This window comes from Taudactylus pleione, unplaced genomic scaffold (assembly GCF_031769625.1).
Source record: "Taudactylus pleione unplaced genomic scaffold, aTauple2 ptg000201l, whole genome shotgun sequence".
Lineage (NCBI taxonomy): Eukaryota > Metazoa > Chordata > Amphibia > Anura > Myobatrachidae > Taudactylus > Taudactylus pleione.
This window is the reverse complement of record NW_028284603.1, coordinates 7,208,963-7,235,627: the sequence shown is the minus strand read 5'-3', so window position 1 is coordinate 7,235,627 and position 26,665 is coordinate 7,208,963. Positions and strand designations below refer to the sequence as shown.

Genomic DNA, 26,665 nt, shown 5'->3' with positions numbered 1-26,665 from the left:
TTGGGGGCCTGACGCCATGATTATGTCATCTTAGCCTCGCTATGAAAAGCCGTGATTACAGGCACTGTGAAGGAGGATGGCGGAGCCATGATGATGCCATTCAATACAAATTACGTCATCGGCTGCCTGTGAAACCCACTTCACTGGTGGAAGTGTGCGGCCATGGCTGGGTGGCCCCAGCCTCCGGGAGACTTGTCCACCTATCCTGTTGGCTGGGAGCATCAACCAACTTTTGTGAGCCTCCCACCCATTCGGGGAGGGTAGGCAAGTATGGTGTGCCATTAGATTACATAGAGCTATACAGAGAATATTGAATCATTCAGATCAGTCCCTGCACCAGTGTGCACAGGTAGTTGCAGTGTGATGCATCCTGTTTTTCAGTGGCTCGAAAGAGCTTATTGATTCCTGTGAGAAAAAGTGTGAAAGGAAGAACCTGTCCTTTTTTTGCATCCATGTCAGGAAGAAGTTCCTTTGCACAGGCTGCACTCCTACTCATAACAATTAATGACACATGGGACCATGCCATCACCACAAAATCTCTCATTCCTCTACCAAAGGACAAATAAACAGCACAGGTGGATTACAGCCGTCCTTGTAATTGAGTAGCAGTAACATGACACACCACTAGATGGCAGAATAAGTTATGTAATCACAATAGTACAGTAGTTCAATCAACTGGCTTGCTCAAAAGTTGCAAAGATACATGTTTTACAGTATATACATTTTTCACCATTGGGTGGAACAGAGGGGCCCTTACAAACTTTTGCTATGGGACCTTCATATACCCAGTTACGCCCCTGCACCAGTGGTAATGCTTTTGTGCCATGATCTCTTATCCATATCCTTCTTTTCTTATATGCTTAAAGATATTGTAGAAAGTATTAAATAAAAGCTTCTCCTTACTCCTACTGGCCTGTTTATTGCCAACACACCTGCTTCTGAGGAAGCCACAAGCATGGAAACGCGTTAAACCTTATAATTGTTGGATAGATAATATGCATGATAACCAGTCACTGCCCCTAGGTATTACCCATCCTTCTCCCCTGTGATTACGCCATTGTCTGGGGGATTCTTGTGTAGAGAGATGATAGGAGTCTGCACAGTACTGCACTTGGCCGCCATATAGGGTAGGCCTACTTCAGTCAGTACAAACACAATGAAGGTACATGGCCAGGTGCGATTGTCACATAGTGGAGCAATATAGATCCTATTATAGGCATTGATATTGTTACATGGAGCTTGTGATACTGTATACATAGAGGACAATTGTACATGTGTATATGGATCATATGAAACAGAATGGATGTATACATGGAATCTATAGGACACAGTTTGAATGTGTACTGTATATGGATAATATAGGACTCTATGGAGATTCTATAGGATAACAAGAATATTTATTTTTCTCTATATACTCTCTGTGGCCACTTTGTTAGATAAACCTCTACATTTTCTCATTAGTGCAAACATCTAACCAGCCAATCATGTGACAACAATGCATTAAAACAGGGATGGCCAAAGCCGACGATCGCTGACACTTGACCAGTAGATTGTGGTGACTTTCAGCAACAGCCAATGAGAATAAGGCTAAGTCTTATTGGCTTGCTGCGCTGAAGCTGCGTTTCTCCCTATCAGACTGATTCTTATTGACTAAGGCCAGGGCCATAATGGGCAATGTACTGGGAGCGGCAGGTCCGCAGGCGCAGATCCAACCATCCAAGCTCACCAAACTTATCCTCAATCATTACTGTTGGGCGCCCGCCACAATGCATGTTATGCTAGCGGTGTGTCCGGCTCTTCCTGGCCAACTTCATAGGTTTTATGGGCAAACAAGGGCAATGTTGGGGAGTTCTGATGACATACTAGCTGACTTTTGAATTAATTTAAAATTGAAATGTTTTCTTAGTTTCCATTTCATTGGCTCAGAGCCCTAAAACGCATCCCTCCTAGCTGTTCCAATTTTGGCAGGACAGTCCCAACGCCCCTTGCCGTGAGACTACTCTCCCTTTTTCGATCGTGCACCGTAGGCATATGTCCTTACTTGGTAGATCACAAAAGAGTTTTGGCCTTTAGAGTAGATCGCCAAGTCCAAAAGTCTGGCCATACCTGCATTACAGAATGCAGTCATGGCCAATAGATTCAGTTGTTGTTCAGACCAAGCACCAGAATGGGGAAAAAATTTTGACCATAGTGACTTTGAATATAAATAGCTTATGGAATTAACAAGCTTACCGTGACAAATCAAATACACTCTATTCTCAGCTGATAGGAATTTACAATCATCCATTTAGATATATGTTTTGGAAAATGCATGTATGTTCGGCAAGAACAGAGATGAATTGGTATTTCAATATATATTTGTGAGCTAACCCTGAAACACACACTGCTTTGCACCACCATCTTGATGACACGTCTTCTTTCAATACAGTGGCATGAAAAAGTTTTTGCCCCCTTCCTGATTACTTCTATTTTTGCTAATTTGTTACACTTGTTTCTTCAAACAAAAAACAGACAGAGTAAACACAAAACACAGTTTTTCATTTATTGAAGGAAATAAGTTATCCAACACCAACGGGGCCTTTGTGAAATAGTCATTGCCCTCTTAATTACTCATTTAACCAATGAACCAAATTGAATTGAACTGGGCTCAATTAGACTAGACACAATCAGGCTTGATTACTGCCAGCCCTGTTTAATCTAAACATCAATAAAATAGAACCTTTCCAGTAATGTGAAACTGGCTACAAGGTCTCAAACAAGCAGCACAGTATGCTGCGATCACAAGTAATTCTAGAAGAGTTGAGAAAGTTAGTTATTGAAATAAATCAGTCTGGAAAGGGGTACAAAGCCATTTCTGAGGCTCTGGGTCTCCAGCAAACCACAGTGAGAGCTTTTATCTTCAAATGGAGAACACTTGAAACAGTGGTGACTCTCCCAAAGAGTGGCCGGCCTACCAAAATTCTTCCAAGAGTGCATTGATGACTCATCTAGGAAGTTACCAAAGAACTCAGACAAACATCTAAGGAACTGCAGGCCACACTAGCCTCAGTTAAATCAGCGTTCTTGATTCCACCATAAGAAAGAGACTGGGCAAAAATGTAATCCATGGGAGAGTTGCAAGATGAACATAAAGGCTTCTCTCACATTTGCCAAAACCCCCCACCAAAAAACGTTGACAACCCCCAAGGCTTTTGGGCTAATGTTCTGGGGACGGATGACAAAGTGAAACTTCCTGTTACATTTGGCTTGAAGCTAACACTGCATTCCACAATAAGAACATTATACCAACAGTCAAACATGGTGGTGATAGTATGATGGTGTGGGCATGCTTTGCTGCTTCAGGACCTGGGTGACTTACAATTTTTGATGGATTCCTGAATTCTGCTCTCTAAAACCGCATACACACTACACGATTATTATGAACGATATGGATGATAACGATATCATTCAGTGTGTATGCAGTGAACGACCAACGATGTGTTTTGTCATCTGTACATGCAGGCCAATCTGACGATACCGTTAAGAATTGCCTGTTCAGAGATGTAGCAGGATGACTTCAATGAAGTCTTTAAAGATATCTTTCAGTGTGTACACCCAATATTGTTTGTCCTGCACTACCGAAAGTTCAAGGGAAATCTTTCACCAATATCGTTCATACAGCACATCGTCTAGTGTGTATGAGCCTTAACAGAAATTTTTGAGGGAGAATGTCCGGTCATCAGTCCATGATCTGAAGGTCAGACGCAATTGGGTTATGCAGCAAGACAACGATCCGAAGCACAAGACCAAGTCCACCTCTGAATGGCTCATAAGAAACAAAATTAAGTTTTTTTGAGTGGACTAGTCAAAGTCCTGACTTGAATCCAATTTAAGCCCGTATTCAATTAGTTTCGCACCAGCAATACTTTTTCGCATGCTGGACTTTTCGTCTACATCGCATAGTTTTGCTGTGGAAGCAAATGCAAACCAGGCGAAAAGAACTGTCAGAATTGGGGAAATCAGCCAGACACCCTCTAAAAGATGCGCTAAAATTGGGGATCAATGTACATGCCCCCAAATAGCCCTAATAAAGCTATTTGGGGTACTTAGGGTGTATCAATGTCTTCTACTTAGCGTCTTTGCACGAGCGGTGAAGAATAGCTTTAAGCATTTTTTGGGGGTAAAAATAAGTAGTCCTGTCAAATTTGGGGTACTTGAAAATGGGTGCAAGCATGGTTTAAAGTCGCTAAAGTAAAGTGTTAAAAAATGTAAAAAACGCACCTGCAATCGAAAAAACACCTCACCCATACTTGCATACCCCCCAAAAGTCTATTTCGATAGTTTTTAAGTATGTACCTCCACTTTGCACTTTTTCAAAGTCATTTTTTGGGGTGTTCCTCTTTTTTATTAGTTTTTTTTTTACACAGTTATCCTTTGGGGTTGCAGAGTGGTTTTTCCACCTTTGCACCCCGAAACAACCATTTTGCACTTTTTTTCGACACCTATTCATAGGCGAATCTTTTTTGCCCATTACATTGCATTGCGTTTCCGCGTACCACGAAGTGTTTGCAATTGAATATGGCGATACTTTTTCGTGGGTTCCAACTTTTTGCAGCTAATTGAATACGGGCATTAGATGCAGTGGAAGGACCTTAAACGGACAGTTCATGCTCGAGAACCCACCAGAGAGGCTGAAGTAAAGCAATTCTGCAAATTAGAGTGGAACAAAGTGATGTGGGAGACTGATCTCCATTATCGGAAGTGTTTGGCTGCAGTTGTTGCTGTTAAAGGTGGCACAACCATTATTAGGTTTAGGGGGTGCAATTTATTTTTCACATAGGTGTTAAAGGTGTTGGATAACTTTTTTCCTTATCAATGAAAAAGTTTACTGAGGTTGTATTTGTATTATCTGTTTCAGATAATACAATCAAAACTGAATATGAGTGTGACAAATATGCAAATATAGAAGAAATCAGGAAGTAGAAAAAAGCTTTTTCACGTCACTGTAGGTGGTGCATCTTTAACCGCTTGCCTGGCATGGTCGTATTTTTCCGACCACACCAGGCAGTGCTTTATCTGGTCTGGTCACAATATTTCGACCAGTTAGATAAACAGCATGGGCAGCTGCAAAGAAGAGTATCTTCCCGCAGCTGCTGCTCTCAGAGGAACCTTCCGGTCCCTCTGCTTGCCTGCACCCTCCCCCAGTGTCAGCACAACAGGACCCCCCACCCGGCGGCTGGGAAAAGGTAAATTAACCCCCCCCCCTCCCTTCACCCCTAAGTGTACCTATTGCCAGAAGCTGGTGTGAAATGGAAAGTCGTGATGTTTAGATGGTGGTATTCCCAAAAAAAAAAATATATATATATATATATATTTTTTTTTTTTTACAAATATTACAAAAAATTATATTTTTTTTTTATTAAACAAAATCAATTTGGAGAAGTTGAAATAGATGTTCTTCATCTAATTCACTCATAAAAAAAATAGACAATTTCTTAGCGGATTTTACTAAAATAATTTTTCAGTTAAGTGCTTAAAGCAGTTACAAGATGTATAGCCACCCAAACAGCTCTAGCATCTAGACTAAAAAAAAAAAAATAACCCAAAACTGAACTACTTTGCTAAAACTGGAGAAACAAATTTCTTCTCCTGAGAAAATGTAACAGGAGTTCTATTAAGGAACAAAGTAGACTGAGGGAAGACAAACTCACTGACAATGACTCACAACGCAGATACTATACTAAAGGGAATAAGGAGGCCACTATGCTGGCAAATAGTCTCCCAACATATAGACCTACATACTCTGTATCTGTGGACCAGTGAGGGCTGGAGAGTCCAGTCATACTAGTATTGATAACACCTTTGGTAAGTATTAAAACAATATAACCTTTAGGCCAAAATTATTGCAGTGTTTTAGTGATGGGGTTAAATTAAAAATCTATCTGGTTGGGGTTTGCATGGTCTCCCCATGCTTTCTCCAATTTTCTTCCACACTCCAAATACAACAGGTGTGCAACAAGTACCATTGTCCAAGGTGCATGGCTGAGGGGGCCGCATGATCACTGTCCTGATGGCACCTTTTCCAGCTTGCGCAGTGCTTTTCAGTTATCTAGATGGGCAAAGCATGAGTCCTTTGGACGCCCCCCAGCACCCATCACCCTGCTCCTGATGCTTGTAGCGTGACGTGATGTGTGTCATGGTGGGGGATACCAACCCAGGGCACATATGTAATATGCTATGGCATTAATATAGGGAGAGGTTTCCATCCCTTCAACGGATCTCTTCCTTTGTGAGCCTTCCTTTTTCTAGACTAAAGCCTAACACACACACACACACACACAGCCGATTATAGTGACAGAGCCAAGGGCTCTTTCTGGATGTGGTTTTGGACTCAGTGGGGTGGACAAGAGGTATTAGGTCAATTTCTGGTCAACCATGGTGTTGCTGAGCTGCATTTCTTGGTCATCAGACTGTTGAGGTTTGTGCATCTATGGCAGCAGCAAGCAAGGTTCAAGTAAAAATCAATTTCTTGTAATGCATCTGGGGGACACCGCTTTCCCTCTCCGGTTGTGGTTTTGTTCAGCTTTGTTAAACAAACTGAAGGTTCAGTACACGTGGGAGGACTTAGAAGGCGGCAGAGTTTTTTTTTTTTTTTTTTCACCCATTTAGTGCTTAAGCCTTCCCTCTAAACCCAGACTCTAGCAATGTCCCCCAGATGGATTATGAGTTAGGGCTTTTACAGAGAGTACAAAATAATTCTGATCAACTTTTTCTCTCTTGCATTTGGAATGTAAATGACCCTAAATAAGGAAACTTAGGGCACTGAGCTGTAAGATAAGTGGGGTGAAGTTTTGAGAGCTTATGGTTTTCAATTCATGTATAGGACATGGAGTGCTCAGTTCCTAATGGCCTACGGTTATGTACAGATATCTCAGAAGCAGCAACTTTAGCATTAGGAAAATCCTGCCGTATTTTCGTATATTTCTCATTAGAGAGACTGCTTTCTTTCAGTAGCATTTTAAAAATAGAATTTCCAGGGTTAAAAAAAGCTTTATTCATCCCTAGCTTTAGCTGCTCCAATCCTGGAAACCTCTCAGGGGGACAGAATTTGCCCCATCCTCACTGAAAATGGCACAACTGGGAGGACAATTTACTGTAGATCACTTATCAAGTCCATGTCCTGCCAACTACAAAATTCAGACATCTTCTGGACATTCCAGAAGAATATACAGGTAGGCCATCACATAGTGTAGGTCTTTGCTTAAGCACTATATGACAGCTTCTGTTGATGCCCAATTCAGAACTAATTGTGACCCATATACCATCTGAATAGTCTCAGCTGGACATACAGGGGGTGATTTTGAGTGAGTAGCACATCACCAGACTGCGTTCGCTTATAAGCCATCTGCCAAAGCTCCTAGCAATTGCAGCCATGTGTGCTTGCCTCTGGTGTTCAAAGTTTATCCATCTGAAAAAAAAGGAGGCTAATAAACTACCCCATTCTCAATGCCCAATAAATACTTAAAATGAGCATAAAAAGTATGAAAAAGAAAAAAAAAAAAAAAAAAAAAAAAAAAAAGGAGGGACCCTCTAGTACAGGGGTGGAGAACCCATTTTCTGCCCAGGGCCTTTGATATATATTACATTTGCAGGCCTGGTGCAGCCCATGCCCCCCCCGTGTGACGTTACACATGGCAGGGCCACAATCGCCGGCAATTACAGCAATGCCCAGAGCATCCCGAGGATGCTCCGGGGAGCTGTAAGAGCAGCGGTGTGACTGTCGGAAGTGCCCTAAGGATGCTCCAGGCAGCACTGCTGCATAGATTCTAGCTACAGGGTGCACCCTGCTAGCCAGAGGAGGCTAGCAGGAAGAAAGCTCAGGAGGGCCAGACCAAATTATTCCGAAGGCCTTATACGGCCCCTGGGCCTGAGGTTCCCCATCCCTGGTCTAGTAGAACTAAGGGTCTGATTCAGATACAGCCGCGAGGCTGCGTTCACACGAAGCCTGCCAATGTTTTCAGTCTGCACATGCGTACAAGACGCAATGTGCAAACCAGTCCATGCGATCGGGAAGAGTTCGTACCCAGTACACAGACGCTCTGCAAGCATGAGTGACAGGACGTGCTGTTTGTGGGTGGTCAATGGTACAGGGGTGTAGTGGTGGTACAAACGCAGGAGTCTGCTTTGGAACGCTATTTCAGGGACATGCATAATTAAGATGCATAGTCAGCGTACAAGTCACATGGCTGAATTAAACAGCAGCGCTCGCAGTAGGGTATGGTCAGCCACAAGTGCTGTGTATGGGTCTGATGTTACCGATTGTTTCATACACTTCCTGGAGAGGACGCATGTTACTAAGGAAAAGTAGGAGTCTTCTGTCAGGCTGGTGGGCATCTAAAAACATACCGCGATCGCACAGCAATAGCGGGATTTGCATACTTTGGCTGCCAACAGCTGTGTGCAAACAGGTCTGAATCAGGCCCTAAACGCCAAAAATATGTTGACTAGAAATGAGTAAGCGGAAGAGTTCTTGGCCATGGGCCCGATTCAGCACGGATGGCAATCGCGCAGAGATCAGTAGATTGTTGCTTAGTGTGCTGCAATTACACACGCAGATAGTAATCCACTGCAGAGTGAATGACAGGCTGTGAGCGTTTGTGGGGGGTGGTGACTGAGTGGTTGCTGAAACGCAGAAGTGCCTGTCAGTTTGAACGCCATTGCATGGGCATGCATAAATTAGCCACTGCCTCATCACCTACGCAGCTCACTGCGTGAGACGAGACTTGCAATTTCTGAGACAAGTCAGACGTGCTGTAATTGTGTGTGACGGGCTGATTTTCTCAGATGTATACGCAGGACTGAGTTTCCACGGATGCGATAGGCAGTAGTGGGAGTCTCTATGCTGGCTGAGCGGTGGCAGACATTAGCACATTTTCGCAGCTGCATTATGTGCAATTACGATCCATGCTGAATCAGGCCCCATGACCATACTCATGTGATCAGTGAAAGCATTCTCTCCCCCCCCCCATACTGTAGCTCCACCAGCAACACTAATGAGAATAATTTCAGCAATGCTTTATCTTTCATGCCCAAATCCCCAGCACCTCCCTTAGCATCCTCTAGCTTGAAAGCCTGCCCCAAACCCAACTGCTCCTGCCATATTCATATACCAGTGAAGTGTAGTTATACATCACTCGTGTCACAAGATGCTGCCTTACCAGGGACCATACATACAGTAACAATACTTTATAGCCAAATGAAGGTTTAAACCCAAAAGGTTTTATTTTTTATTCACTATTACTAGGAATGACATACTAGTCACAGATAGAAAACTACTTCAGAGACGAATGTCATGTAACTTTGCTTGTAGGTCCATTTTAGACATAAATAAGCATTATGTACTGAAACTAAAGAGCACTTTTCATTTTTTCAGAAGGTAAGTGCATCTGTGCATCAGTTTCTAGTCATGCAATTGAGAGGAATTCAAAGGCAGTATCTTTTTCTTCTTGAAGTTCTTTGGCGGTTACATCCATCTTCCCACGGGAGAAGTCATCGATTTTGAGACCTTCAACCATTTTCCACTTCTTGTCCTATTGGAGAATAGAATAAATTTATGAAGAGGGGGGGGGGGAAGTAACAAAGGTACTGAACAGACTGCTGGGTAACTGCTCACATTCTATGTAAGAGGACACTATGTACCTTGATTGTAACAGGGAATGAGTACAGCAGATCCTCAGGTATCCCATAACAGTTTCCATCAGAAATAACACCCATGGAAACATGTTCTCCCTAAGAACGAGAGAAGTCAGTAACAATGGAAGGATATTTAGTCCATATGCAGGCATATATCTCAGGAGGTATAACGTGCTCAGCAAATACTTCGATTTTGAGGGCACCTCTATTTATTTATTACCAGTTATTTATATAGCGCACACATATTCCGCAGCGCTTTGCAGAGAATATCTTACCATTCACATCAGTCTCTGAACACTTATTTACAACTCCAATATAAAATCAAATATGCTGCACATTTACCTCTGGAGTTCCGAACCAGATGTCCCTCACGTGGTCCCCGATGGCTTTGGCAGCAGACATAGCACTGGATAATTTCCTTGCTGCTATAACTGCTGCTCCGCGCTGCTGCACAGTCTACAAGATGGAGAATCCTTCAGTAAATCACACTATGTACTTACAGTAGCTTATGTGCAAAAGGGCCTAATTCTACACTATGAACATTGTCCAGGCCTAGTAAATTGATGGGTGAACTAAAAATATCATCCAGATTTATTAAGAAAGCCTAGGAATAAACTGCATAGATGCCTCCAGCTACTCTCCATCTCTAACTTTCAAGACAAATCTCCATCTAACCACACACTATATTAGTCAACATTGCTACACACTTATGCCCACTTCCGTTTCCTTCACCCTAAATCATGCCAATCACCCTAACTTGGCATTTACCAACGCCAGCAATAACTTTAGGTTTTATCATCTTTTGAAGCCAGCTATTTTCACAATTCTCTCCAGCGCCACCTCTGGGGTCCTGACCGGTCCTGCAATTCCCAAGACTCCATATTATATTGTTACTGCACCGCCAACAACTAATTGTTCAAGAAAAAGCCTTGTGGATATTACAAACAACTGGGAAGCCAAACGCAGTAAAATATATATTTCAATCACATTTCTTACCTGACCGTACAAGATAAGCCTCATCGCTAATCTTTCCAAGCAGTCACTGCTGATACACCAGACATTATCTGAGCAAACCAGTCTGAATTACTAGCACGTATACAGTGTGAGGCTAGTGTGCGAGTGGGTGGGCTGCAGGCACATGTTAGCCTGCGAGCTGCCACTGGGCTACAGATAGTGTTCCTCAGCCTACACAACACGTATGTACATTTCTGACCACTCTTTCCTTACAGAGATAAAGTTTCCTTTCAGCCAGCTGTCATCCTTCACAGCCTCCTGCACAGAAAGGTCCTTCCCTTGCAGATGTACGGTGGCATGGCCAACATCAGGGTACTGAGTGGAAGAGTGATTCCCCCAAATAATCACGTTCTTCACGGCATTTGCTGTAGTGTTCAAACGAAGAGCAATCTGGAAGAAAAGACCAAATGAGTTTTATCTAAGAAAATGAAGTAATCTTTATACAAGTGTGATAGGGTCACACACAAAATGTCCTCACCCCACCAAGTTTCCATTATATATCTAGCACTAAGTTTCCATTATAAATCTAGAATAGACTATTAATTACTAAATAAAGCAGACATTCTATGTAGATCATTGTGGCCCATCACCTACATCCTTTTGCCACAATCTAAGGAAATAAAATAAAGAAATCTTTAAACAGCAGCTCCTGTTGCCTAGAGTCGTCAGTTAACTCCATCCTGTGATATACAGACATGTACAGCTATGATACAAGCACAGCAAAACCTGTCCAAATGGCTTCAATGCAAAGACAATCGGTAAGTTTGTCAGAGGTGATCAAATCTTGCGGCTGATAGAAGTTATTGCCGGCTATTACCAGGCCATCACCAGTGGTAACCTTTGAACTTAAGCAATAAAATAAAAAATGGGTGCTAAGATGCGGGGGCAAAGGACCACACAATGCCAAGAGGACTGGTTTCCTTCAGAAAAGACTCAGGTGTGCTCCAAAAGGGACACATGCAAGCAACCAGGATCTAACCCAGAGGACTAGTCACGTAATGTTTTATCCCAGTGCTACTTAAGATTTTCAAGCTCTATTTAAAAAGATATAATTAGCAGGATGCCAACCTCTTACCTGAGCTTTGGCTCTGTTGTGATCTAAACGGGTCAGGCAACTGAAGTTCTCCTTAGGGATGGATGGAGCAGACTTTATTGCAGTTAGACAGTTGGTATTTGCAGGGTTTCCCACAACAATCACCTAAAACAAAAGGATTCGCTCAGTATTCATCAAGTGCATTCTCACTAGTCTGCACAGACATTAGCCATAATGATAAGGTTAGAATTAAAGTAGAAAAACTGTCACCTACACACATCTCTGCGAACAGATGGTCAGACCACAGAGTCTGCGGCCTAGGCGATGGGTCGGTTTTAGTGCTGCGCTAAATATCTAGTCCTTACACCCACTTATCACCTATATTGTGCAAGTCTAGTAAGAGTTATATAACCGATAAGGTAAATTAGAGTCATAAAGAGATAATAGGGTGCAGTTTCCTTCAGACCATTAGTTTGCTTTGCAGTTTAGAATTTAAGATTAATAATGGCTTTGTTTACTTCACCAGCCAAAGTCACAGAATGTTGTGACTAATTTAGTTTTCAGTTTGAACAAGAATAACCAAAGTTACACATATAAATGGCCCAGCAGCCACAGCTTAAATACTCTAATGTTTAGGCCAAGCAAGAAATCTGCTTTACTGTAATGGTGAAAGTATCAGGGACAGAACTGCTACAGTTCAAATTTGCACAAGATAAATACTGGTTATAATTACTACTACTAAGGTGGTTTGTACCTTTGGATAACCAAAGCCTTTACAAGCTCATTTGCAACTTACACCATCTATACTTCTTAGCCATGCACTTCTAATCAGTTATTTCTTTCTCGCTTAATTTGTATTTTAAAGGGGGGGGGGTAAAGAGTTCAGATATAAACATTGATATTTTTGATAGAATCTTGCGCCGTACACATGGAGCAATTAGACAATGATAACGATATCGTTGTCCGATAGTCCTGTGCCCTCCCTGGTGTGCTGCATGATCAACGATCGCGGGTCCCTATAGTAAACTGGTCGATATCGACCAAGTTGACCTGCATGCACGGGCGATGGACAATATCGCTATTGTCCTTATATGTGCCTGTGCATTGCAGGTCATTGGAAGGGGCCAAACACTGAACGATTACGATATGAATGATATAGTTTAAATCGTCCAGTTGTGTCGTACAGTCTGTACACAGCTTAAGTCCTAGAACATCAGTACATGATCACAATGCAGCTGCCACACATTTGTTCCTGCAAACATAACCATTTATCAGTATTGGCCAATTATGCAGTATAATTAAGAGATTCTGTATACCAAATATAAGTAAAATCTCACACTATGGAGAATCTCACCAGGTCACCAAATCTATTAAATCGAGACATTTACCTTCTAAAAATGTCCAACAAATAAGACAATAGAGATTATAATTGACATGCCAGGTGCACCAGCTCAGCAGCAGTGTCCATGGAAATTATATTTCTCAGCAATGGCCCAGACTGGTAACTGACATTATACACAGGATATATTCACTGAGCAAATGTACGTATTGGATTTTTTTCCATTTAAATATATCAGTTTAAACAGCACATTCTTAAATATTTGAGAAGAGCCAATCACCTTGACAGATTTCTTGGAATATTTATCAATTGCTGCACCCTGAGACTTAAAGATCTTCACATTGGCCTTCAGCAAGTCTTTTCTTTCCATGCCCTCTCGCCTTGGCATAGAGCCCACCAGAATGGCGCAATCCACGTCTTTAAAGGCAACCTCTTCCTTGTCTGTAGCAATCACCTCTGTAAATGCAATACAGCATCTCAAAAACTATTGTATAACCTTGGTTTTTGTTCCATTGTCAGTGGTTGGAATAAAAAAAATTATATATAAAAAAAAAAAAACAAACGCACCACTAAGTAAATTAGTCTTCTCAATTTGCGATATTTTAGTTTAGTTACTGGATTTGGGCTTGTTGAACGCAATAGTACATGTATTTTTTGCAGCCAACTTATCACACCATTCCATCGACAACTTACCATAGGGACATTGAGCAGTGCAGTATTTACCAAGTAGCTGAATGCAGTTTACAGATATACATATACACGAGGGTGGTTCAATAAATAAGGTAACAAAACCTCTTATACATACATGTAGGAGCTGAATAAATTTATGCAACAGTATGGTATAGATTTCTTCAGTCAATACTTGTCTAAGCATTTGTTTCAATGGTACACCAAGGCATCTATCCCGGCATAGATGAAATCAGTGTCAAGCTTCTGCAAGTTGCTTCCATACCCAGGTTGAACACTTTCCTGTACCCCAGTTGCTCATGAATGTTGTGCACAGTATTGAAAAGTTCAGTTCTTCATCAATATCAATAACTCAAATGCATCTGTACACTTGAATCAGACCTTCAATGTGGCACAAATAGCCATCTGCAGTGGACGTGCTTGGCCAGCCAGGTTGTGGCTTTTCTTGAACGCCTGTCCTGCCGTTACCAGAGGCAGTGCACCAAACCACTTTCCGTGACATGGAGTCATCACCATACACTGACAAGTTGGCAATGAATTTCAGCTGCTGATGTGCCCTTTAGATACAAAAATCTAATCACACCTCAATATTTAACTATGTTCCTGCCAGCCCCGCTATCTTACAGCTGATGTAGGGGCAGTATGACTGATATGAGGCGCAGTCTAATGGCCATGAGGAGAAGCAGTGACCTACCTGCTCTGGCCTGGTGGGAAATTAGAATCAAATAGAAAAGATTACACATGTGAAAGGTCTTGTTACGCTACTTATTGAACAACCCTCGTATTTTGTAGCTTTGCTGGTGAGTACCAATCAATGTTGCTGAATGACTCATTACTTGTGTCTGTACAAAAGGTCTACAATAGAATACTGTAAACAGTCCTACAATACACAGAGGTATAGCAGATCAGGCTGTTTTCCAGGCAGTGTTTAGCTTTTACCTTTACCCTACAGATAAAAGTCGAGAACAGTACATGAAGTAAACAATTTACTTTGAACTTTGTTGCAGGAATAATAGGCTAATAGCGAGTTAAATTGTTACAAATTAAAATAACGCTGCAAGGTTCGCTGTTAAAACTCAATATTCATTAAGTTGCATTTGATGTTTGTAATACAGATTTTCTGATATTACTCAGGAGTGAAAGCTGCCTGCAATAAATGGTAAGGGGTTATAAAAGAGCTCCAGTTTAAAAAAGGTGTTATTTTCCTTTTACAGCCCAATATGATCCTTACAGTACATACACAGGTCATACTACATGTATTATCTTAGTGTGGCCAGTTTGCCTTAAATATTCAACTCATAAAATACTGATCTTCTGCAAACTGCTAAAGTCAAATTTATAAAAAACCCCATTAATAGAGTCTACAACTTCTACAATTAAGCATTGTAACTGCAGACAGTCTATATAGCACATTATGGTGCAGATGTATGAAGCTCTGGAAAGTGATAAAGTGCAGAGTGATAAGCGACCAACCAATCAGCTCCCAACTGTCATGTTACAGGCTGTGTTTGAAAAACGACAGTTGGGAGCTGGTTGGTTGGTCGTTTACCACTCTGCACTTTATCACTTTCCAGAGCTTCATACATCTGCCCCATTATGCGATCAATCTGCTGATCAGTTGAGTGCTGTGTCCCCAGATTAACCCCATCAGCTGCCTGTGAGGTACACAATATGCAGACATAGCTCAGTGTGTACGGGCTTCTATGGGATCAAGCTGACATTGAACCACCCATAAGATGCAGCATCCCAATCACTGCAGGAACGTTATAAGCAGTCTATGGGTTAGTGCTCCTACAACAGTACTGGAAGGGTAGGAGTGAGGCCATGTACCAGCAGGTGGGTGGTCCATAGAAAACATCCTGTATAAACTATGGCAGAGGAATGTTATCCCATTGTAATGGCTGCCATGGGGTATCTAAGAAGAAATTGAATGATCAGCAAGTATTAATTCACTACTGTTTCCGTAGAACTGCAAGTGCTTGGGCCTCCCAATGAAGTGTTCTTGCTGAAACCACCACATTAGTGGCCATTTAGAACTCACGATTGAACAGTCCCACACAAGCGAACTGCATAGCACTGCACACTTATCTACATAGTGCGCAGGTTCTCAAATTGTCCTCAAAACCCCAAACAGTGCATGTTTTCCAGGTCTCTTCACAGAATCACAAGGGAAATTAGCTACACCTTTGGATCTTTTAAAGGATGTCAGCGAGTAATGAATATCCCTGTGCTCCTGCTAGGTGACCTTCCAAACGTGACCTGTGTGGGGTCCTGAGGACAGAGTATGAGAACCACTAATAGTGTAGTTAGACAGGGCATCATGTGCAATAACACTGGTGTGCAACAGTACAGTGTGGCTTATGTAGACTTAAGCTTATTTTACATTTTCCCCCCTACAAACTGTATTTTGTTGTGCACACACAATGTACACATCTAACCCAATTGGCTCTGGGATGAGTTTGCCATACGAGTCATAGTGCTGAGGGAAGTCGCTTTAACAGACATCCCCGTTAACTGGCTGCAGTCCAGGGTCTCCTATGGAAGCGCTAGCCAAGCTCCGCTGGTGCCCGCCATAATTACCAGACTGCTCACTGGTGTGGCGGCACCAGCGGTGGTAGTAGGAGCAGTCACACATGTCCATTAGGAAGCCCAGCACGACTTGCTCAGCAACAAAGTATAAACATAGGTAAAAGTTTGTGGCTGCCATCAGCCCCACTGTTCTCAAAAGGTGCTTCTGCCAGCACCAAGCAAAACTCTGTAGCTGGGGGAGGGGTATATATGGGGAGGGCCAGTGCATCCTGACCCTCCCCAAATATAACCATTTGGTGCACGGCTCACTCCAACCAACTACACCTCATGGTAATCCCTGTGGACCCTGAAGAGAGCATACTTGCTCAGAGAGAAGATGTAAATGACCACTGTGTGGACGAGCTCTTTAAGCCGTTAGACCCGGCTTCATCACAACAAAATGCCACTAATAGTAGGGCTGTGGGGAAGGGATGGGGCTAATATGACAATTGTAGCCACAATTCCCAGTATCATGTCCACACTGTATTAGAAAGTGGGCGGGATGCGGGAGCTCAGTCCACTCTTCCAGGGGTGAATCGGGAGTCGCTGCACCTTCCGTGAGAGCAAATATGGATGAAAGAGCAGGGCTTGGCTTCTTAAAGAATATAAAATACTCTGTGCTACATAACAAAATGCTGCCTGTATAAAAAGGTGAGATCGAGATGGAGATCTGAATACTAAGATCTTAAATCCAAAAAATAAAATTTCCATGTACGAATTGTTCTAGGACATTCCCCTTAGTGCGAGTAATCAGGTTTGGAAAATAAATAAATAGAAAACTGACTTTACTATGGTTTAAAGGAATCTCAAATACTTTAAGTTCCCAAGCAAAAATATGTTAGTTATCTGCTAGAATAAATTACATCAAACAAGGAAGAGTCAATGGAACAAATGAAGATGCTTTTACCTTTCAGCAGAGGCAGCGCACAGTCCTGCAGCTCCATCACAACTCCATCCAACACACCCATCATGGGGGTAATATCCAGGAGGACAAGTTCAATAGGCTGCAACCAACAACAAGGAGACATTAAGGAGGAAGCACACAAGGACAATATATAAGTGGCAGAACGCAAAGCAACAGCTTGCCGTAACTAGCTGCATATTTAAAGAAGCAATGACATGGCTGCTTTAAAATTATAGTATTTTGCATTTATTATTTCGCCTTTAAATTTCCAGGTCAAACCCACCACTTCCTAAATCTAGCCAGACGTGTGTAGCACAACCGGACCATGGTTTCCTTCATACATTGGTGATCTGGTCATAAATTATGATGTGAACATCCATAGGGTCAGTTATGACAGGTTACTTTTTTATTAATCCACTATAATATTTATCCTGCACCATTGCATAGGGGAACCGTCATGCCCTGTATACACACATGTAGAGCTAGAACACTACTGTCAAAAGTTATGAAAAAAAATAATATATAGTAATTTCCACAGAGTATAAATACACATACTAAAGCTGCATACATACACACAAATGATTTTGTTACCAACGATTTTCTGTCAGATTTTTTTAAAGTGTAATTAACGATTTTTGTAACTTCCCTTAACGAAAAATCATTCAGTTGGTCAGTCAGAATGAACCACAAAAGGGAACGCGCATGAATAATTGTTCATCGTTATAACTCAGAAACTGAACGATTATCTCAACGATTGACCAATAACGACGTTGTTATAGTTAAATCGTTCGAAAAAAACCTTTCCTTTGTATGCACCTTAATTTATATCTCACAATAAGTAATTTCAGTCTCAAATCTACATCAGAACAGATGACAAGTAAAATCTGTCATGTTGCATTAAGCACTAGTTTTCATAAAGGTGACCCATTGTATAGACAGTTTAACACAGGGCGACCAGAGGGAGGTTTTACATATACGTTGGTTACGCAGGGTGCCACCTAGAGGAGGGCACCCTGACCAGGCCAGTGACATGTAAAGCGGCCTCCGGGCAGACTGTCACTGACACAGCTGCCTATGCAGGCGCTCCGCAGCGCTCACGAGGGCGCCCGCTGAAGTTGCTGCCAGAGTTGTCCCCCTCTGCCAGTACTCTACTGCCGCTGTTGGAGCCAGCAGGTATTAGCAGGGGCGTCGAGAGGGGAGGCGTGGGGGAGCGGGTTCTGTTTGCCCGGGCTTGCTGGAGGGAGACGGAACAGCCCCTCCTCCCTAATAACTCATTGCAGCCCAGCACATGCTGCGGCATGCCGGGCTGCAGTGGGAGACTGCACTTGGCTGCTAAGCAGCAGCAGCAGCGGAGGTAGTCTCCTATGCCTGTGGGGGGAGCGATCACACTGATCGCTCCAGCCCATGGCTTGCCACGGGGATGAGGGTCTCACAGCGCCCGCTTCCCCAGCAGCACTGAAAAATTATTTCATTATCATTTTTTTTCAATCCTAAGGGGGTGTGGCCACACCTCTTGCAATTAGGCCACACCCCCTTCCCCGGGCCCTATGCGGCTCTCGGCAGCTCTGAGTGAGTGGGGGCTGTGATGGAGAGGAGTGAGAGGGGGCTGTGATGAAGTGGATAAGAGGGACTGATGGAGGGGCTGTGAAGAGGTGATACCAGCTGCTGTGATGAGGGGGGAGTGGGAGGCTATGTTGAGGGGACTGAGAGGGGTGCCACAATGTATACCAGTTTACAAAAAAAAAAAAAAAAAAAAAAAAAAAAAAAAAAGGAAGAAGGGGAAGGAGGACTGGCATTAGTGGTGTGGCCGTGAGGGTTGGTTGCGGGTGAGGGGCTTGTTTGGCTCCTACATTTTTGTCCTGGCTCCTAAATTTCAGAATAATTTGTCAAGCACAGTGTTAACAGTATATTCAATCTGTAAATTACCTGATTTTCACCAAAGACATCACCTTTAGCAACTCCATACAGAAGGGAATAGGCAATTTGACCAGCAGCTCCAGTCACCAGGACTTTGATAGACTCAGGCTGCAACAGAAGACAAAGGACAGTCAGCTCTTCAAAAAAACAAATAAAAAAAACAAAACAAAACAAAAAAAAAACAACCCTGGTCAGTTACAATTTAAAATGAACAATTCTTATAAAAGAAAATAAAAAAAAAATGTTGTCTTCATATTAAATCACTTGCGTGGACAAAACACATTTGAGGGGTATTTCTGCACCATATATCACCTGATCTTATATTCTGCCACCCTCCATATTAACCAGATCCTATAGCCAACTTTAAAAGACAAAACTTCCACCCACTCAATTACCAAATAGATGCTTGCCTATTTCCTGCCTTTGAAAATTAATTTCCATCCACATCTCATGTCACTTTCAAACCTTCCCCATCAAAATCCCTGCAAGTTTATTTAAATGTTACAGCAGATAGGAACAAAATTTGGCCAGCTAGAAAGCAGATGCTACACATGGAAGGGATGCAGCCAGGAAGCTGACGGTCAAAATGCCGACCGCCTTCTTCCCGACTGTCAAATCCCAACAAGGTACTAATGGCAGGCGTCGAAACCCCGACGCCTGTCATTAGACCTACGACGGGAGTCCAACGTGGACAGCCGCGGGGAGGGAGGGGAGGGGGTTTAGGGTTACTTACCAAAACCAGCTGTCAGGATCTTCACCCCTGCCGGCGGTATTACATGCCGATTCCACATGGATACCTTCTATACAACTACTCCAGACGGTGGTGTATGGGCACTAGACTTCCTAAAATACTAAAGGGCAATTCACTTAGCCCAATGAATGCTCCTCCACTCTCCCCGATAGAAGCATGTGGATAGATACAGAAGCCAATACCATCTTTCCATCATCACTGCAGCAGCTTCAGTGGCGTAAGTTCATTCAGGAGGAAAGTTATAATTTGCCCCCCGTCCGTCCGTCCGTCACAGCCACTGACACTAATGTAGCAATTCACATTCAGACAGGCTATAGACAAAGGCAGCAGCGGATGGTCTGACAGAGCTCGTCACTAGTGTATGGTGGCTTCTCAGGTGCCGGGCAGGGTTGCCATGTATTAGGCAGCCGTGACATTACACTGCAGGTACATAGTTACAGCACTAAGTGGGGTGAATATGTTGTGGACAATGGAGGAGGTGCCCCTTCAGAGATGGAGCCCGGCACCTCCATTGTCTCCCATAGTTCTGCCCCTGAACAGCAGAAACTGCCACATAGGCCTGCCCAGTCTGGTCTGCTGCCTACCCTAAATTCTGGACCACCATTACCTTATTTACTGCATCAATGAGGTTTTCCAAACACCAACATGACTGAGTAACAAAAGCTACTTTAGATGATGCATTGACCCCTATATAGATCAAACACTATCAATATCTGTAGTCCAAAAAGAAGAGTCTTTATCCAGCAAGCCGTTAAATGTAAAGGAAAGATGCTTGGCTATTATACAGTATAGACGCCCTTACAAAGAGGTGCAGAAGCACAGTCCCAGAGCGGCATCTTTCGCAGTGTCACCATTGACCAGCATTACCAAGACTCCAAGAGAATGGCCAACATAAACCTTATTAAATCACAACTGTGCGGCACAGACCCAAGTCATTGAACTTCAGCATTATGAGACTCTAGTTTCCTATGTTAGCCCTATAAACACCTTGAACTAAACCAGAATTGTATTTTTTTAAGTTAACGAAGTAAATGTGATGAAAGTGCAACGGCTCCCAGTACACATGGAAAATAAAGACAAAAACAAAATACAAATAGGACACAATTTTCAAAAGTAAATAATGGATATTTGAAGAATCCGGGTGCATCAGATTCCTGCAGCACAGAGCAAGCATGAAGGTTAAACGCTGCAGGCACCGCGTCCTGGTAAGCTGCCAAATTTCCATACCATGGCCAGGGAGGAGGCCCATTGCTGCTCCCATACATAAAGGTACATAGTCACTGCTGTGTTACAGACATCGTATTACCAGGATCTGCAGCAACATACTATAAGATCACGTCACTAGCTCTCCCAAGGATATAAGGCGTGTAATGGCCGAAGCAGGCTGCAGTAATAGTAGCGCATGTCTGGCTGTACGAGGCCATATACAAACCATTCTTCCAATCAGGGGGCGGATGATGATGATGAACAGAGCAGGCGGCAGAGACGGGACAACAGTGTCACGGTGGATCCAGCAGTTGAATGACAGTCAGTGGCTGCAGCAGGTCACCTTTACTTCATCAAGCATCCAACAGCCGCGAGGACACACGCTCACGTGACTCGCACACCCCCTTTTCCCAAGCGCAGATTGTGAGAGGATTTTGTAGTCTCCGACATGTGCGACGTGCCGGTATCCCCAGTCACAGCGCGCAAGCACAGAACTACATTAACCGGTGTGCTTAGCGCATCATGGGCAGCAACGTATTACTCCGCACCTTAATTAGTGGCAGCACTGTGTGTGTGTGAGTCGACCCTCGCGTGATGGATTGTGGGAAAAGAATCCATTAAGACAGAAATGGATTGTTCACTGTTATTTGCATATGAGAAATGGCTTATACACTTCTTTAGCTCATTTATATATATATATATATATATATATATATATATATATATATATACAGGTTCTGAGCAGCAGTGACTCCGGACCTCGGACAGGTAAGTTTAAAAAAAATATGGGTGCGGGGCCCCCCTGGACCCGGGGGCCCTTGTGCCCCGCACACACTGCACCCATTATAGATACGCCTATATATATACAGTGGCGTATCTATAATATAAACTTACCTGTCCGAGGTCCCACGTCGGGTGTCACTGCTGCTCAGAACACCGGAAAAATGGCCGCCGCGGCCATTTTCCGGTGTTCTGCGCATGCGCAGTAGACTCCGGGCACTAGAGTGTGCCTGGAGTCTACTGCGCATGCACAGAACGCTGGAGAATGGCCGCCGCGGCCATTTTTTTGGCGTTCTGCGCATTCGCAGTAGACTCCGGGCACACTCTAGTGCCCGGAGTATATAATGCTCCGGTGGCTGGCCAGCCGCATCAGTCGGCTGCCAGCCACCAGGGAGAGAGGAGGGGGCCTCGTACGAGGAGTGCACACGGGCCCCCTCTCTTAAAACGCCCCTGTATATATATATATATATATATACACAGTATAGTATACCTTATATAAATAGGAGTCAATCCATTTACATGTGATGTACTCGCAGGTGCAAGCCATAAATGTGCTCGCATCTCCATAGGGCTTATAGCAAAATGATGCGAATTTGGGCTTGTTTCCGGCGTTTTGACACCATTGCAATTAACAAAATACAAACTGAATGAACACCCTTTGACTTCAAAACGAAATCGGTATTGCTGGGCATACACTATGCAATTATCCGTCAGATATCTGTCCAATCTGGCTGGTTGGAATGAAAATCTGGTAATGTATGGGAACAAATAACAATAGAAATTGCTCCCAAACACTAGAAAACGGACCAGTTTTTACTTCCCACCAGATAGATTTGACAGATAATTGTAGAGTGTATGCCCAGCATATGTAATACCTACAGACGGGATCCTGGTGGTCAGAATCCAGACGCTTGGATCCCAACAGGGTTAACATACCGGCACTTTGTGGTCGTTATGTTAACCCTCCACCTCTCCTAACCCTCTTTTCCTGGTGCCCGAACCTAACCTTCCCCTCCCTGCACCCTAACCCTCTCCCCTTAGTGCCTAAACCTCCCCCTTGTGCCTAACCCTAAACCTGACCTGCCTCTGTAACCTGCCTCTGTATTCTGGCACCGGTAAGGTAAGTGTCGGCATCCAGACCGCCGGGATGCCGAACGCATACCTTCAAAACACCATCAATTCTTCTAGGTACACTTGCACACAGTTTTTGAAGGAATAAGGCAGGGAGGTCGTTCCAAACATCTTGGAGAACTAACTACAGATCTTCTGTGGATGTAGACTTGCTCAAATCCTTCTGTCTCTTCATTTGATCCCAGACAGACTCGATAATGTTTTGATCAGGACTCCGTGGTGGCCATATTATCACTTCCAGAACTTCTTGTTCTTCTTTATGTGAAGATAGTTCTTAATGACATTGGCTGTATGTTTGAGGTCGTTGTCCTGCTGTAGAATAAATTTGTAGCAAATCAGACTGATGGTATTGCATGATGGATAAGTACCTGCCTGTATTTCTTAGCATTGAGGACACCATTAATTCTGACCAAATCCCCAATATCATTTGGTGAAATGCAGCCCCAAACCTGCAAGGAACCTCCACAATGCTTCACTGTTGCCTGCAGACACTCATTATTGTACCACTCTCTACCTCCACCCCAGTTCCTATGTTTTCATGCATAGTTGAGTTGCTTGGCCTTATTTCCACATCAAAGGTATGGCTTTTTGGCTGCATTTCTTCCATGAAGACCACTTCTGGCTAGATGTGTCCTAACAGTAGATGGGTGTACCTGGGTCCCATTGGTTTCTGCTGGTTCTGAGCTGATGGCACTGCTGAACATCTTCCGATTTCAAAGGAAAGTAAGCATGATGTATCTTTCATCTGATGCACTAAGTTTGCATGGCCGACCACTGCGTCTATGGTCCTCAACATTGCCAGTTTCTTTGTGCTTCTTCAAAAGAGTTTGAGTAGCACATCTTGAAACCCCAGTCTGCTTTGAAATATTTGCCTGGGAGATACCTTGCCAATGTAGTATAACTACCTTGTGTCTTGTTGCTGTGCTCAGTTTTTCCATGGTGTATGACCTGTGACATGAAACTGTCCCTCCACAACAGCACCTTTGTAGCAGAGTCTGGCTGCTCCTCACCCAGTTTTAAGGCTCCAACACAGCTGTTTCTGTTTCAGTTAATGACTGTGTTTCAACCCACATATGAAAATGATGATGGCAAGTGTACCTAGAAGAACTGATGCTGTTTTGAAAGGATGGTCACACCAAATATTCATTTGATTTAGATTTCTCCTGTTCATTTATATATATATATATATATACACACAGTATACTGTATATATATATATATATACAGTATAATGTATGTGTATATAGACAGATGTATATACACATTATATACAGTATATATCTTGTGGGTCAGTACTGTATATAATATACATGTACACATACATATGATTCTCTTTTGGGTCTTATATATGTATGAGAAAAACAACAACACTAGTTTAGCTTACAAAGTGTGTACTTGTCTCATATATGCAATATATACCTATACAGTACATTGTGTATTATTATGTTATTGTTTTGTAGTCTCTGTAGTTATAGTTTAAATTATTCATAATTTACATGCAAATATAATATCCATCATTAGTTACAAATAGAGCACCAATCCCGCACCAGCCATCTATTATGTAATTTATAGTTTACAGTTTAGTTTGTCCTCTCTCCAATTAGCTGTTACTCAGTTCATCTGTATCTACAGATTAAATATAAAGCTTGCTGAGATGCTACCCACTACTTAAACATTATAGAAATCACATATACAAAGAAGAAAAGTAAGTAGTTTTAATGGGTGCACTGGGACCCACGTTTTTAATTTAAAATGTAATATTTTTAATAGGTAACCATTAAAATATCTCACTGTATTAAATTTGCAAAGATGGTGAAATATAAAAAGATAGAATTGTGGAAAATAGATAAATATTAACGTGTACAATAAAATATGCAAAACAAAACCGTTGTCAATTTGCCATTCTTTCAATTTGATCAGTGTTTAGTAACACAGTGGTTCATTACTTATTATAGTTTATTCTGTTATTTATGTTGTAAATAATTATTTCTTAAGGCTAAATGCCTTCATCAGCTCCTAGAAGGAACTAGCAAATTGTATCAAACAATGCAGTGACTAATATTGTGTACAGTCAGTATTCCAAACTGATACTGTCTTCTCTTCCTATGCTTAGATGTCTTATCCTTATGTATTGTCATGCATTGCTTATAGTAAATATTTCTTAGCTATGCAGTATACACAAATATATGTTGTAGTTCTGAGTCTCTTAGCTATAAGGTTTAACCCCATACAGCAGGTATATTATGTTAGTATATAGTTGGTCAACACACCTAGCATTAATAGGTCTCCACTACATGTGATATATATTAGTAGTTCCCATGTGAATCACATACCTTAAAAAAATATTTTATAGGTAAAAATGTTAACCTTTGCAGCTCTGGGTATTCATATATACAATAATGCAGCTAAACCTTTAGGCAATTGCAATCACTCCCAGCACTGCGTATAGCACATGTATCATTTTATACATCAGTAGCTGGAGCATAGGCCTCATATATTTACCATAGCTTTCAATAATCGTAGGCAATAGCAATTAGTCTCAGCACTATGTATAGCGCATATATCATTTTAACTTAGACATCAATGGCTGGGGTTTATATCAATTTAGCAACATATTAACATTGAATTTAGTAACATGACATTAACAACCAGTAACAGATAGCCTGACTGGTGAAACGGCCGTTAGCTTTCTCAAGACCTTGAGAAAGCCAACGGCCGTTTCACCAGTCAGGCTATCTGGCGCGGTTTGTCACTTTCCAACCAGTCAGTGATTGTTTCTATCACTTCCACCTGCCGTGTAATTATTGCTCCATTGGTTGCTAGGCGATCTGCATGCTGGATGACGTCTCGCATCACTGGGAGCATGGGATGATTCTCAAGTGATCTGATTGGTGCGTCACCTCTTTTATGCCTAGCAGCGTCCTCACAGCCTTGCCGGCTATAGCATTTCCGTACGTGCCTTTCCAGCTTCTGTGGCAAGATTCCTCCTCAGCATTGTTGTTCTTCCACCACGGTCTCCACAAGGCTGCATCAATTCCTCCGGCTGTATTAGCCACACCACTGCTAACTTAGCCGCATCATGGTCTCCACAAGTCCGCATCAATTCCTCCGGCTTCAGTACCACCGGCTGCACAAGCCACATCAATTCCTCCAGCTATACCAACTGCAGCAATACCACCGGCTGCACAAGCTACATCAATTCCTCCAGCTATACCAGCTGCATCAATATCACCAGCTGCACAAGCCGCATCAATTCCACATCAGCTATACCAGCTGCATCAATACCACCGGCTGCACAAGCCGCATCAATCCCTCCAGCTATACCAGCTGCATCAATACCACCGGCGGCACAAGCCACATCAATTCCTCATCAGCTATACCAGCTGCATCAATACCACTGGCTACACAAGCCGTATCAATCTCTCAAGCTATACCAACCGCATCAATTCCACTAGCAATTCCAGTTGCATCTATACCACCAGCTGTATTAGCCGCATTACATCTCATCCGCTCCAATTGTCTCACGTGAAACTCTGGTCTTCCTAGGTAATCTGTGTAAACCACTACTACGAGTTTAAGTCCAGGCAGCCACCTAAGTACCGGTGAACGTAGTTAGTTCTAAGGGAACAGCGGGTGGCTGTTATTGGCAGAAGACCTCACCTT

General features: G+C 42.7%; 1 protein-coding gene across 1 annotated transcript; it reads right to left on the bottom strand.

Annotated features, from left to right (window-relative positions):
- Nucleotides 1-9,236: 9,236 nt before the first annotated feature.
- Nucleotides 9,237-21,498, bottom strand: MDH1 (malate dehydrogenase 1). Its single transcript, XM_088477217.1, has 9 exons — nt 21,318-21,498; nt 19,144-19,242; nt 17,221-17,317; nt 13,339-13,514; nt 11,762-11,884; nt 10,900-11,076; nt 10,015-10,128; nt 9,679-9,768; nt 9,237-9,569 (listed from the first exon to the last, which is right to left on the bottom strand). Exons 1-9 carry the CDS (start codon nt 21,318-21,320, stop codon nt 9,444-9,446), a joined length of 1,005 nt encoding a protein of 334 aa, XP_088333343.1. The 5' UTR covers nt 21,321-21,498; the 3' UTR covers nt 9,237-9,443.
- Nucleotides 21,499-26,665: the final 5,167 nt, after the last annotated feature.